This window comes from Salvelinus alpinus, chromosome 5, assembly GCF_045679555.1.
Source record: "Salvelinus alpinus chromosome 5, SLU_Salpinus.1, whole genome shotgun sequence".
NCBI lineage: Eukaryota > Metazoa > Chordata > Actinopteri > Salmoniformes > Salmonidae > Salvelinus > Salvelinus alpinus.
The window spans coordinates 40,217,942-40,231,053 of record NC_092090.1 but is presented as its reverse complement, the minus strand read 5'-3'; the positions used below and the strand labels follow the sequence as shown (position 1 = coordinate 40,231,053).

Here is a 13,112-nt window from a genome sequence, read left to right as displayed (position 1 = left end):
TGTGTGTGTGTGTGTGTGTGTGTGTGTGTGTGTCTCTGTGTGTGTGTGTGTGTGTGTGTGTGTGTGTGTGTGCGTGTGAGAATATGGGTGGGGGTGTTGCCAGGAAGAGAGAAAGGAAGGAGGCAGCAGGAGATCGAGGGAGGGGCCTATTCTTCCCTCCTCTCATCCCCAGGATGTGGTCCATGTGTGTGAACAACCGTGTCGGTCACAGGCCCCCGGGAACAATTACTAAGACTGTGCTTCTCCCTCTCTCCCTCCCCTCTGTCTTTCTCACTCTCTCTATTTCTCTCTTTCTCTCAGACTGACTCGGGCCCTCGTGGGGTCAGTAGGGAGCGTCTGGGAGCAGAGGCGCCCCACCAGCAGGAGAAAGGTGGCCCCTCAGTCCCTGCTCACCTCATGGGAAACCCCTATGCCTTTGGCCTGAGCCCCGGAGCTGTCATGCAGGACGCACGCTTCCAGCCCCTCAAGTCAGTAACACTGCCTGTACAGTACAGCGCTGACAGTACACTCTGTCCTACCCTGTCTTTTATAAGGTGTATTTCTAATGATCAAATACAATTAACTAAGTCAATCCCCTCGCTTCCTATTTCCCTCCCTCCTTCTCTCCCTCCTCTCCCTACCCCTCATCTTCCTTCATTATTCCTATATACTTCCTTCCCTCTCTCCCTCTCCTCCCTCCTTCTCCTCTCACCAGTCTGCCCAGGCAGCTGCCCCATGGAGTGCCCCCTGGTGGTGTACCAGAGGAGTACCTGCGGGGGTTCCGCCCCTACGCCACGGCCGAGGACCTCCGCATGCCTTCTGGACTGCCCCTGGGCCTGGACCCCGCCACCGCCGCCGCCGCCGCCGCCTACTACCATCCCTCCTACCTGCCACATCCCTCCTTCGCCCCCTACAGGTGAGTCAGGACAACACTCGTTGATCTACTGCTAGGTAGCGGTGCTAACAGAACCTTTGGATTGCCTCTAGTGTTGGATACTGTTTCAGTGGTTTTAAATGACACCAATGCTAAAGCTCCAGTTAGCCTCTAGTCTTTGGTACACTTTCAGTTTCCAGTGGTTGCTAACACTCAAGGCTAGGGATAAAAACATGCTAGCTAGTGTTTGGTGTTGTTGTCAGTGGCTACTACCTCCAGGGATGCTGAAGACAGCCCCAGTTAGCCTCTAGTCGTTTTTTCTGTGGACAGACAGTTTGATGACAAGGGTTAGAATTGATGGAGACAGGTAGTGCTTAGTTAGGATTCGATCCTGTCATTTGCGGGCGTGTGTGTGTGGGCGTGCTTGCGTGTGTGTGTGTGTGGGTTTGATGTGCTGTGTGCTGTAGGCTATGGGACAGGGTGCATGACCGTGCTATGTCAGCAGCACAGCAGAAGGAGAGGAGGGCAGAAGCCATCACACACCGCCCAGTAATGGAGTTAATGAGGAGATGAGCCACGGAGAGGCAGAGACAGACAGACACAGACATCAGACTGACAACACACACACACACTCTCTCTGTCTCTCCTTTTCTCTCTCTCTCTCTCTCTCTCTCTCTCTCTCTCTCTCTCTCTCTCTCTCTCTCTCTCTCTCTCTCTCTCTCTCTCTCTCTCTCTCTCTCTCTCTCTCTCTCTCTCTCTCTCTCTCTCTCTCTCTCTCTCTGTCAAACACACACACATCCAAAGAGAGTGTGGCTGCTGTCAGCAGTGTGCTGTGTGGGGTTGATTGAGGTTATTTGACAGGTTGGCTGACCCTCTAATGTCCCCTCCTATGGAGACACACAGCTCAGGTTAATGATGTAAACACTGGTTAACTGGGACACTCACTATTCTATTCTCTCTCTCACTCTTCCTTTCAACTCCCTCCTCTCCATCGCTCTGTCTCTCTCTCTCTCGCTCTTTGTCTCTCTCCCTCTCTATCTTTCCTTTCAATTCCCTCCTCTCTGTTGGTCCCCCCCCCCCCCTCTCTCTCAGGATGGATGATCCGTTCTGTCTATCAGCTCTGAGGTCACCGTTCTACCAGCTCCAAGGAGGGGGAGGCCTGCCCCCCCTGCACCCCTCTGCTGTCCACATGCACCTGCAGGGGGTCCGCTACCCTGGGGACCTCACACACGCCTCACTGTCCGCTCTGCAGTCTGAGAGACTGTCTGAAAGGTACTGTCCTCTTCTACACACTCATACATACACACACATACATACACATATAGTGTACACACACACCAAATGGGAAATTGTCTGTTTGGTCTTTTAATAAGTCTTTCAATGTCTTTCTCACTGAGTGTTTTAATGGTCAGCTATAATATCTTTCTTCTCTCTCTTTACATCGCTTTCCTTCTCTCTTCCCTTATGTCTCTCTCTCCTTCTCTCTTCCCTAATGTCTCTCTTTCCTTCTCTCTTCCCTTATGTCTCTCTTCTACAGGCTCCAGATGGAAGATGAGCTCCGGCAGCGAGAGAGGGAGCGCGAGCGTGAACGAGAGCGCGAGAAAGAGAGGGAGCGTGAGGCGGAGCGAGAGAAGGAGCGGGAGAGAGAAAGAGAGAGGGAGCGAGAAAGAGAGAAGGAGCTGGAGCGGGAGAGAGAGCGTGAGCGGGAGAGGGAGCGAGAGAGAGAGAAGGAGCGAGAGAGAGAGAGGGAGATGGAGAGGCAGAAGGAGAGGCAGAAGGAGAGAGTGATGAGAGAGAAGGAGCTACAGTCCAAGGCAATGGAGAGTCACTACCTGGCTGAGCTCCATGCCATGAGAGGACAGGAGGACAGAACCAAGCCTGAGAGACTCACCCCCAACCGGCCAGGTACGACACAACACCACCCCACCGTCCTCCAAAACTCTCAAGCACAGTTCTGCCTATCTTTATATTGTACCAGTGAAAATATTTCCATGACCTGTGTCACCTCAATAAAAACAGTTCACATCACACTGATATAGGTCTTCAATAATCAGGATAAAAATACATTTTCCCTCTCTTCTCAGACAAAACCAAAGAGCCCGCCCTCCAAGCTCCTAAGCCAATGCCACCAGGCCTCCACTCCTCCCTGAGCCAATCACATCACGGCGTTCCCGGCCTGGTCTCCGCCCATGGCCTCTACCTGGGGCCCGGCGGCGTAGGGGCGGGGCTCACCGCCGCCATGATGCTCCAGCGGACCAATGAGGAAGAGCGCTGGTTGGCGCGGCAACGGATGCTTCGCCAGGAGAAGGAGGATCGTCAGTACCAGGTGTCAGAGTTCAGACAGCAGGTCTTAGAGCAACACCTGGACTTGGGACGACCTGGGGAGGGAGGAGAGCTACGCTCAGACACACAAAGGTTAGACACACACACACACACAAATCAATCAAATTTAATTAATCAAATGTATTTATAAAGCCCTTCTTACATCAGCTGATGTCACAAAGTGCTGTACAGAAACCCAGCCTAAAACTCCAAACAGCAAGCAATGCAGGTGTAGAAGCACGGTGGCTAGGAAAAACTCCCTAGAAAGGCCAGAAGCTAGGAAGAAACCTAGAGAGGAACCAGGCTATGAGGGGTGGCCAGTCCTCTCTGGCTGTGCCAGGTGGAGATTATAACAGAACATGGCCAAGATGTTCAAATGTTCATAGATGACAAACAGGGTCAAATAATAATAATCACAGTGGTTGTAGAGGGTGCAACAGGTCAGCACCTCAGGAGTAAATGTCAGTTGGCTTTTCATAGCCGATCATTCAGAGTATCTCTACCGCTCCTGCTGTCTTTAGAGAGTTGAAAACAGCAGATCTGGGACAGGTAGCACGTCCGGTGAACAGGTCAGGGTTCCATAGCCGCAGGCAGAACAGTTGAAACTGGAGCAGCAGCACAGCCAGATGGACTGGGGAGAGAGAGAGAGAGAGAGAGAGAGAGAGAGAGAGAGAGAGAGAGAGAGAGAGAGAGAGAGAGAGAGAGAGAGAGAGAGAGAGAGAGAGAGAGAGAGAGAGAGAGAGAGAGAGAGAGAGAGAGAGAGAGAGAGAGAGAGAGAGAGAGAGAGAGAGAGATACTCCAGATATAACATACTGACCCTAGCCCCCCGACACATACAATACTGGAGGCTGAGACAGGAGGGGTCGGGAGACACTGTGGCCCCGCCCGACGATACCCCCAGAAAGGAAGATCATGTCAGTGACTCAACCCACTCAAGCGACGCACCCCTCCTAGGGAGGGCATGGAAGAGCACCAGTAAGCCAGTGACTCAGCCCCTGTAATAGGGTTAGAGGCAGAGAATCCCAGTGGAGAGAGGGGAACCGGCCAGGCAGAGACAGAAAGGGCGGTTCGTTGCTCCAGTGCCTTTCCATTCACCTTCACACTCCTGGGCCAGACTACACTCAATCATAGGGCCTACTGAAGAGATAAGTCTTCAGTAAAGACTTAAAGGTTGAGACTGAGTCTGCGTCTCTCACATGGATAGGCAGACCATTCCATAAAAATGGAGCTCCATAAGGAGAAATGTATATGTTTGTCAAAAGAGAGATCAGGGTCCAGAGTAACACCGAGGTCCTTCACAGTTTTGTTTGAGATGACTGTACAACCATCAAGATTAATTGTCAGATTCAACAAAAGATCTCTTTGTTTCCTGGGACCTAGAACAAGCATCTCTGTTTTGTCCGAGTTTAAAAGTAGAACATTTGCCGCCATCCACTTCCTTATGTCTGAAACACAGGCTTCCAGGGAAAGCAATTTTGGGGCTTCACCATGTTTCATTGAAATGTACAGCTGTGTGTCATCCGCATAGCAGTGAAAGTTAACATTATGTTTCCGAATGACATCACCAAGAGGTAAAATATATAGTGAAAACAATAGTGGTCCTAAAAAGGAGCCTTGAAGAACACCGAAATTGACAGTTGATTTGTCAGAGGACAAACCATCCACAGAGACAAACATATCTTTCCGACAGATAAGATCTAAACCAGGCCAGAACTTGTCCGTGTAGACCAATTTGGGTTTCCAGTCTCTCCAAAAGAATGTGGTGATCGATAGTATTAAAAGCAGCACTAAGGTCTAGGAGCACTAGGCCAGATGCAGAGCCTCGGTCTGACGCCATTAAAAGGTGATTTACCACCTTCACAAGTGCAGTCTCAGTGCTATGATGGGGTCTAAAACCAGACTGAAGCGTTTTGTATACATTGTTTGTCTTCATGAAGGCAGTGAGTTGCCGTGCAACAGTTTTTTCTCAAATTTGAGAGGAATGGGAGATTCGATATAGGCCGATAGTTTTTTATATTTTCTGGGACAATGTTTGGCTTTTTCAAGAGAGGCTTTATTACTGCCACTTTTAGTGAGTTTGGTACACATCCGGTGGATAGAGAGCTGTTTATTATGTTCAACATAGGAGGGCCAAGCACATGAAGCAGCTCTTTCAGTAGTTTAGTTGGAATAGGGTCCAGTATGCAGCTTGAAGGTTTAGAGGCCATGATTATTTTCATCATTGTGTCAAGAGAAATAGTACTAAAAAACTTGAGTCTCCCTTAATCCTAGGTCCTGGCAATGTTGTGCAGACTCAGGACAACTGATCTTTGGGGGAATACGCTGATTTAAAGAGGAGTCCGTAATTTGCTTTCAAATACCCTCTACACTCTAATAGAGAGTGATTTGGACTCTCTAGTTCTCCAGATATAGTCCTTCTACTCTCTTCACTGGTACAGTTTGCAGGAGCTGTGAGATATGGTAGAATTTGAGTTGCTCTTTCTCTCTCTCTCTTTCTTTCTCTCTCTCTCTCTCTCTCTCTCTCTCTCTCTCTCTCTCTCTCTCTCTCTCTCTCTCTCTCTCTCTCTCTCTCTCTCTCTCTCTCTCTCTCTCTGTGATGTATGCTGGCTGTGATCGTGTGTCACTGCCTTCCTGATGGGGACAGTTTCTAGCTGCAGTATGGCAGCCTTCACAAGTCTCTTAGGCAAGAGGATGTAGTGGAAGATAAAGGCAGTCACATGAATCATCCTCTCGATTCCTATCTCCTAACACCTGACAGCCCCATCACACACACACAGTAGGCTCTAAGGCTTCTGGGGTAGTGATGTCCTTGGTGGGTTTCAGTTAGTAGGAGAATTGGGGATCCTAATGCCTGATGGTTATTGGCTCATCAGGAGGAGATTTACATTATCATTCAGGCAGTGAGTGGGGCAGCTAAAATATACAAAGGCTAGTTCTTGGCTAATCTTCTCCACCTTGTACAGCTTAAGCCCCCTGTTCTCCATCTGTGTGTGTGTGTGTGTGTGTGTGTGTGTGTGCGTTGCTGGCCCTGCCATGTGTTTTAGTAGGTAGGTCAGGTTTCATGGGTGGGGTTAATACAGGTCTTGTAGACACACACTGTTCCTATCTGTAATCCTGCTATATAATCACCTTGATACTGTGTGCTGGGTTCTTTACAACCCAGGGCTGCAGATTGCAGATACGCACACCCACACACAGAGAGTCCATATCGCTGGAGGCATGTAGAGTCAGATTAGGAGGTAGAGTGCCAGGTTTGGTATTGAGAGAGGTTCTGGACAGTTCTGTCCCTCCGTCTATGTGTCCTTCCATCTGCCAATCTCTGTCTCTGTTTTTGTTATCTGTCTGATAGTTTTTTTCTCTCCCTCATCCTGAGTCAGTCTGTCTGTCAGTTGAATCTGTGTCTGTTTCATCCTGTCATGTTTGTCCGTCTGTCAGTATTCCTCTGTGTGAACCGTGTGTGTTGAAAGGCAGTGGTGGATCAAAGCAACCCAGGCTGGCTGTAGAGGTGTAGAGGTGTAGAGCAGAGGCCTGTGTACTCTGACCACATCCTCCTCTCCTTTCCTCTCCACTATGCTCCGGGCTACTCTGCCTGGACCTGATAAGACCATCACAGAGAGGAAAAGAGAGAGAACAGAGGGAGGGAGGTGCCTACCTATAGGTGTGTGTATCTGGGAGAAGGTGTGTGTATCTGGAAGAAGGTGTATGTCTTTAGTTTAGGTGTGTGAATTACAGAGGAATGTGTGTGTATCACGGCTCGTTGTGACACAACACAGTGCTCATTACAGTCTCTCTCTCTCTCCCACAGGTCCATACCAAATCATCACGAGCCGGGTGGCCGCGACCTCCACCCCCACCTGGGCGCCCCTCCTCCTCTCATCTCCCCCAAACCCCTCCAGTCCCGCGACCACCCCCACCCCCCTCCCCCCACCACCCTGTGGAACCCCGCCGCCCTCATCGATACCGCTTCGGACTCACGACGCACCACCCACCATGACCCACCGGGCTTGGGCCACTACGACCTCAGCCGCTTGCCTCCCAAACTGGAGGATGGGCTCCGGAGGGGCAGGGACCGGGACGGGGGCCTGGAGAAGTACCACCCCCCACTCCGAGGCCCCCCGGGGCTGCCTGAGCCCAGCACCTTTCTGGCAGAGCTGGAGAAATCCACCCAGACCTTCTTCAGCCAGCAGAGGGCCTCGCTGTCCCTGCCCAGCCAGTACGGAGAGCTGGGGGGAGGGATGAAGAGCAGCGGGGCCCTGAAGAGCCTCCAGGGGCCCCCAGGAATGGGGAGACAAAGCCAGGCCCAGGGACACAGTCTGGGCCAGGGAATGGGGCCTGAGTCTGGCCTAATGTACGATGAGTTTCTCCAGCAGCACCGTAGGCCTGTCAGTAAACTGGACCTGGAGGAGAGGAGGAGGAGAGAGGCCAGGGAAAAAGGTGAAATATACCCTACTGCTGCTAAACCCATTGTTTTAGGCTTGTGTTTTTAGAGTTTAGTTGATTTTGTTTCGATGTTTAGTTTTCGTGTTATGTTAAAAATGCATTCCAAGCTAAAAAGTCTAACTTGTGTAAAGATTCTGTTTTTGTGGTGTCAGTGTCAGTAAGTTGTGTTTGTGTAGTGGTAGTATGTACTGAAGTTGTAGGTTCTGTTTGTGTAGTGGTAGTATGTACTGAAGTTGTTAGTTGTGTTTGTGTGGTGGTAGTATGTACTGAAGTTGTTAGTTGTGTTTGTGTAGTGGTAGTATGTACTGAAGTTGTTAGTTGTGTTTGTGTAGTGGTAGTATGTACTGAAGTTGTTAGTTGTGTTTGTGTAGTGGTAGTATGTACTGAAGTTGTTAGTTGTGTTTGTGTAGTGGTAGTATGTACTGAAGTTGTTAGTTGTGTTTGTGTAGTGGTAGTATGTACTGAAGTTGTTAGTTGTGTTTGTGTAGTGGTAGTATGTACTGAAGTTGTTAGTTGTGTTTGTGTAGTGGTAGTATGTACTGAAGTTGTAGGTTCTGTTTGTGTAGTGGTAGTATGTACTGAAGTTGTTAGTTGTGTTTGTGTAGTGGTAGTATGTACTGAAGTTGTTAGTTGTGTTTGTGTAGTGGTAGTATGTACTGAAGTTGTTAGTTGTGTTTGTGTAGTGGTAGTATGTACTGAAGTTGTTAGTTGTGTTTGTGTAGTGGTAGTATGTACTGAAGTTGTTAGTTGTGTTTGTGTAGTGGTAGTGTGTACTGAAGTTGTTAGTTGTGTTTGTGTAGTGGTAGTATGTACTGAAGTTGTTAGTTGTGTTTGTGTAGTGGTAGTATGTACAGAAGTTGTTAGTTGTGTTTGTGTAGTGGTAGTATGTACTGAAGTTGTTAGTTGTGTTTGTGTAGTGGTAGTATGTACTGAAGTTGTTAGTTGTGTTTGTGTAGTGGTAGTATGTACTGAAGTTGTTAGTTGTGTTTGTGTAGTGGTAGTATGTACTGAAGTTGTAGGTTCTGTTTGTGTAGTGGTAGTATGTACTGAAGTTGTTAGTTGTGTTTGTGTAGTGGTAGTATGTACTGAAGTTGTTAGTTGTGTTTGTGTAGTGGTAGTATGTACTGAAGTTGTTAGTTGTGTTTGTGTAGTGGTAGTATGTACTGAAGTTGTTAGTTGTGTTTGTGTAGTGGTAGTATGTACTGAAGTTGTTAGTTGTGTTTGTGTAGTGGTAGTATGTACTGAAGTTGTTAGTTGTGTTTGTGTAGTGGTAGTATGTACTGAAGTTGTTAGTTGTGTTTGTGTAGTGGTAGTATGTACTGAAGTTGTTAGTTGTGTTTGTGTAGTGGTAGTATGTACTGAAGTTGTTAGTTGTGTTTGTGTAGTGGTAGTATGTACTGAAGTTGTTAGTTGTGTTTGTGTAGTGGTAGTATGTACTGAAGTTGTTAGTTGTGTTTGTGTAGTGGTAGTGTGTACTGAAGTTGTTAGTTGTGTTTGTGTAGTGGTAGTATGTACTGAAGTTGTTAGTTGTGTTTGTGTAGTGGTAGTATGTACTGAAGTTGTTAGTTGTGTTTGTGTAGTGGTAGTATGTACTGAAGTTGTTAGCTGTGTTTGTGTAGTGGTAGTATGTACTGAAGTTGTTAGTTGTGTTTGTGTAGTGGTAGTGTGTACTGAAGTTGTAGGTTTTGTTTGTGTAGTGGTAGTATGTACTGAAGTTGTTAGTTGTGTTTCTGTAGTGGTAGTATGTACTGAAGTTGTTAGTTGTGTTTGTGTAGTGGTAGTATGTACTGAAGTTGTTAGTTGTGTGTGTATAGTGGTAGTATGTACTGAAGTTGTTAGCTGTGTTTGTGTAGTGGTAGTATGTACTGAAGTTGTTAGTTCTGTTTGTGTAGTGGTAGTATGTACTGAAGTTGTTAGTTGTGTTTGTGTAGTGGTACTATGTACTGAAGTTGTTAGTTGTGTTTGTGTAGTGGTAGTATGTACTGAAGTTGTTAGTTGTGTTTGTGTAGTGGTAGTGTGTACTGAAGTTGTAGGTTTTGTTTGTGTAGTGGTAGTATGTACTGAAGTTGTTAGTTGTGTTTCTGTAGTGGTAGTATGTACTGAAGTTGTTAGTTGTGTTTGTGTAGTGGTAGTATGTACTGAAGTTGTTAGTTGTGTTTGTGTAGTGGTAGTATGTACTGAAGTTGTTAGTTGTGTTTGTGTAGTGGTAGTATGTACTGAAGTTGTTAGTTGTGTTTGTGTAGTGGTAGTATGTACTGAAGTTGTTAGTTGTGTTTGTGTAGTGGTAGTATGTACTGAAGTTGTTAGTTGTGTTTGTGTAGTGGTAGTATGTACTGAAGTTGTTAGTTGTGTTTGTGTAGTGGTAGTATGTACTGAAGTTGTAGGTTCTGTTTGTGTAGTGGTAGTATGTACTGAAGTTGTTAGTTGTGTTTGTGTAGTGGTAGTATGTACTGAAGTTGTTAGTTGTGTTTGTGTAGTGGTAGTATGTACTGAAGTTGTTAGTTGTGTTTGTGTAGTGGTAGTATGTACTGAAGTTGTTAGTTGTGTTTGTGTAGTGGTAGTATGTACTGAAGTTGTTAGTTGTGTTTGTGTAGTGGTAGTATGTACTGAAGTTGTTAGTTGTGTTTGTGTAGTGGTAGTATGTACAGAAGTTGTTAGTTGTGTTTGTGTAGTGGTAGTATGTACTGAAGTTGTTAGTTGTGTTTGTGTAGTGGTAGTATGTACTGAAGTTGTTAGTTGTGTTTGTGTAGTGGTAGTATGTACTGAAGTTGTTAGTTGTGTTTGTGTAGTGGTAGTATGTACTGAAGTTGTTAGGTTTTGTTTGTGTAGTGGTAGTATGTACTGAAGTTGTTAGTTGTGTTTGTGTAGTGGTAGTATGTACTGAAGTTGTTAGTTGTGTTTGTGTAGTGGTAGTATGTACTGAAGTTGTTAGTTGTGTTTGTGTAGTGGTAGTATGTACTGAAGTTGTTAGTTGTGTTTGTGTAGTGGTAGTATGTACTGAAGTTGTTAGTTGTGTTTGTGTAGTGGTAGTATGTACTGAAGTTGTTAGTTGTGTTTGTGTAGTGGTAGTATGTACTGAAGTTGTTAGTTGTGTTTGTGTAGTGGTAGTATGTACTGAAGTTGTTAGTTGTGTTTGTGTAGTGGTAGTATGTACTGAAGTTGTTAGTTGTGTTTGTGTAGTGGTAGTATGTACTGAAGTTGTTAGTTGTGTTTGTGTAGTGGTAGTATGTACTGAAGTTGTTAGTTGTGTTTGTGTAGTGGTAGTATGTACTGAAGTTGTTAGTTGTGTTTGTGTAGTGGTAGTATGTACTGAAGTTGTTAGTTGTGTTTGTGTAGTGGTAGTATGTACTGAAGTTGTTAGTTGTGTGTGTATAGTGGTAGTATGTACTGAAGTTGTTAGTTGTGTTTGTGTAGTGGTAGTATGTACTGAAGTTGTTAGTTGTGTTTGTGTAGTGGTAGTATGTACTGAAGTTGTTAGTTGTGTTTGTGTAGTGGTAGTATGTACTGAAGTTGTTAGTTGTGTTTGTGTAGTGGTAGTATGTACAGAAGTTGTTAGTTGTGTTTGTGTAGTGGTAGTATGTACAGAAGTTGTTAGTTGTGTTTGTGTAGTGGTAGTATGTACTGAAGTTGTTAGTTGTGTTTGTGTAGTGGTAGTATGTACTGAAGTTGTTAGTTGTGTTTGTGTAGTGGTAGTATGTACTGAAGTTGTTAGTTGTGTTTGTGTAGTGGTAGTATGTACTGAAGTTGTTAGTTGTGTTTGTGTAGTGGTAGTATGTACTGAAGTTGTTAGTTGTGTGTGTATAGTGGTAGTATGTACTGAAGTTGTTAGTTGTGTTTGTGTAGTGGTAGTATGTACTGAAGTTGTTAGTTGTGTTTGTGTAGTGGTAGTATGTACTGAAGTTGTTAGTTGTGTTTGTGTAGTGGTAGTATGTACTGAAGTTGTTAGTTGTGTTTGTGTAGTGGTAGTATGTACTGAAGTTGTTAGTTGTGTTTGTGTAGTGGTAGTATGTACTGAAGTTGTTAGTTGTGTTTGTGTAGTGGTAGTATGTACAGAAGTTGTTAGTTGTGTTTGTGTAGTGGTAGTATGTACAGAAGTTGTTAGTTGTGTTTGTGTAGTGGTAGTATGTACTGAAGTTGTTAGTTGTGTTTGTGTAGTGGTAGTATGTACTGAAGTTGTTAGTTGTGTTTGTGTAGTGGTAGTATGTACTGAAGTTGTTAGTTGTGTTTGTGTAGTGGTAGTATGTACTGAAGTTGTTAGTTGTGTTTGTGTAGTGGTAGTATGTACTGAAGTTGTTAGTTGTGTTTGTGTAGTGGTAGTATGTACTGAAGTTGTTAGTTGTGTGTGTATAGTGGTAGTATGTACTGAAGTTGTTAGTTGTGTTTGTGTAGTGGTAGTATGTACTGAAGTTGTTAGTTGTGTTTGTGTAGTGGTAGTATGTATTGAAGTTGTTAGTTGTGTTTGTGTAGTGGTACTATGTACTGAAGTTGTAGGTTCTGTTTGTGTAGTGGTAGTATGTACTGAAGTTGTTAGTTGTGTTTGTGTAGTGGTACTATGTACTGAAGTTGTAGGTTCTGTTTGTGTAGTGGTAGTATGTACTTAAGTTGTTAGTTGTGTTTGTGTAGTGGTAGTATGTACTGAAGTTGTTAGTTGTGTTTGTGTAGTGGTAGTATGTACTGAAGTTGTTAGTTCTGTTTGTGTAGTGGTAGTATGTACTGAAGTTGTTAGTTGTGTTTGTGTAGTGGTAGTATGTACTGAAGTTGTTAGTTGTGTTTGTGTAGTGGTAGTATGTACTGAAGTTGTTAGTTGTGTTTGTGTAGTGGTAGTATGTACAGAAGTTGTTAGTTGTGTTTGTGTAGTGGTAGTATGTACTGAAGTTGTTAGTTGTGTTTGTGTAGTGGTAGTATGTACTGAAGTTGTTAGTTGTGTTTGTGTAGTGGTAGTATGTACTGAAGTTGTTAGTTGTGTTTGTGTAGTGGTAGTATGTACTGAAGTTGTTAGTTGTGTTTGTATAGTGGTAGTATGTACTGAAGTTGTTAGTTGTGTTTGTGTAGTGGTAGTATGTACTGAAGTTGTTAGTTGTGTTTGTGTAGTGGTAGTATGTACTGAAGTTGTTAGTTGTGTTTGTGTAGTGGTACTATGTACTGAAGTTGTAGGTTCTGTTTGTGTAGTGGTAGTATGTACTGAAGTTGTAGGTTCTGTTTGTGTAGTGGTACTATGTACTGAAGTTGTAGGTTCTGTTTGTGTAGTGGTAGTATGTACTGAAGTTGTTAGTTGTGTTTGTGTAGTGGTAGTATGTACTGAAGTTGTTAGTTGTGTTTGTGTAGTGGTAGTATGTACTGAAGTTGTTAGTTGTGTTTGTGTAGTGGTACTATGTACTGAAGTTGTTAGTTGTGTTTGTGTAGTGGTACTATGTACTGAAGTTGTTAGTTGTGTTTGTGTAGTGGTAGTATGTACTGAAGTTGTTAGTTGTGTTTGTGTAGTGGTAGTATGTACTGA

The 13,112-nt window shown here is 44.7% G+C and overlaps 1 protein-coding gene across 2 annotated transcripts in view; it reads left to right on the top strand.

The window, feature by feature from the left end:
• Window positions 1-13,112, top strand: part of gse1b (Gse1 coiled-coil protein b) — a 418,460-nt gene that overhangs the window by 393,689 nt on the left and 11,659 nt on the right. For both annotated transcript variants that reach the window (XM_071401917.1, XM_071401916.1), the window contains exons 5-10: window positions 301-467; window positions 695-895; window positions 1,946-2,125; window positions 2,391-2,758; window positions 2,938-3,268; window positions 6,981-7,609. In XM_071401917.1, coding sequence (XP_071258018.1) covers window positions 301-467; window positions 695-895; window positions 1,946-2,125; window positions 2,391-2,758; window positions 2,938-3,268; window positions 6,981-7,609 — 1,876 coding nt within the window. The remainder of the gene's footprint in view (window positions 1-300; window positions 468-694; window positions 896-1,945; window positions 2,126-2,390; window positions 2,759-2,937; window positions 3,269-6,980; window positions 7,610-13,112) is intronic.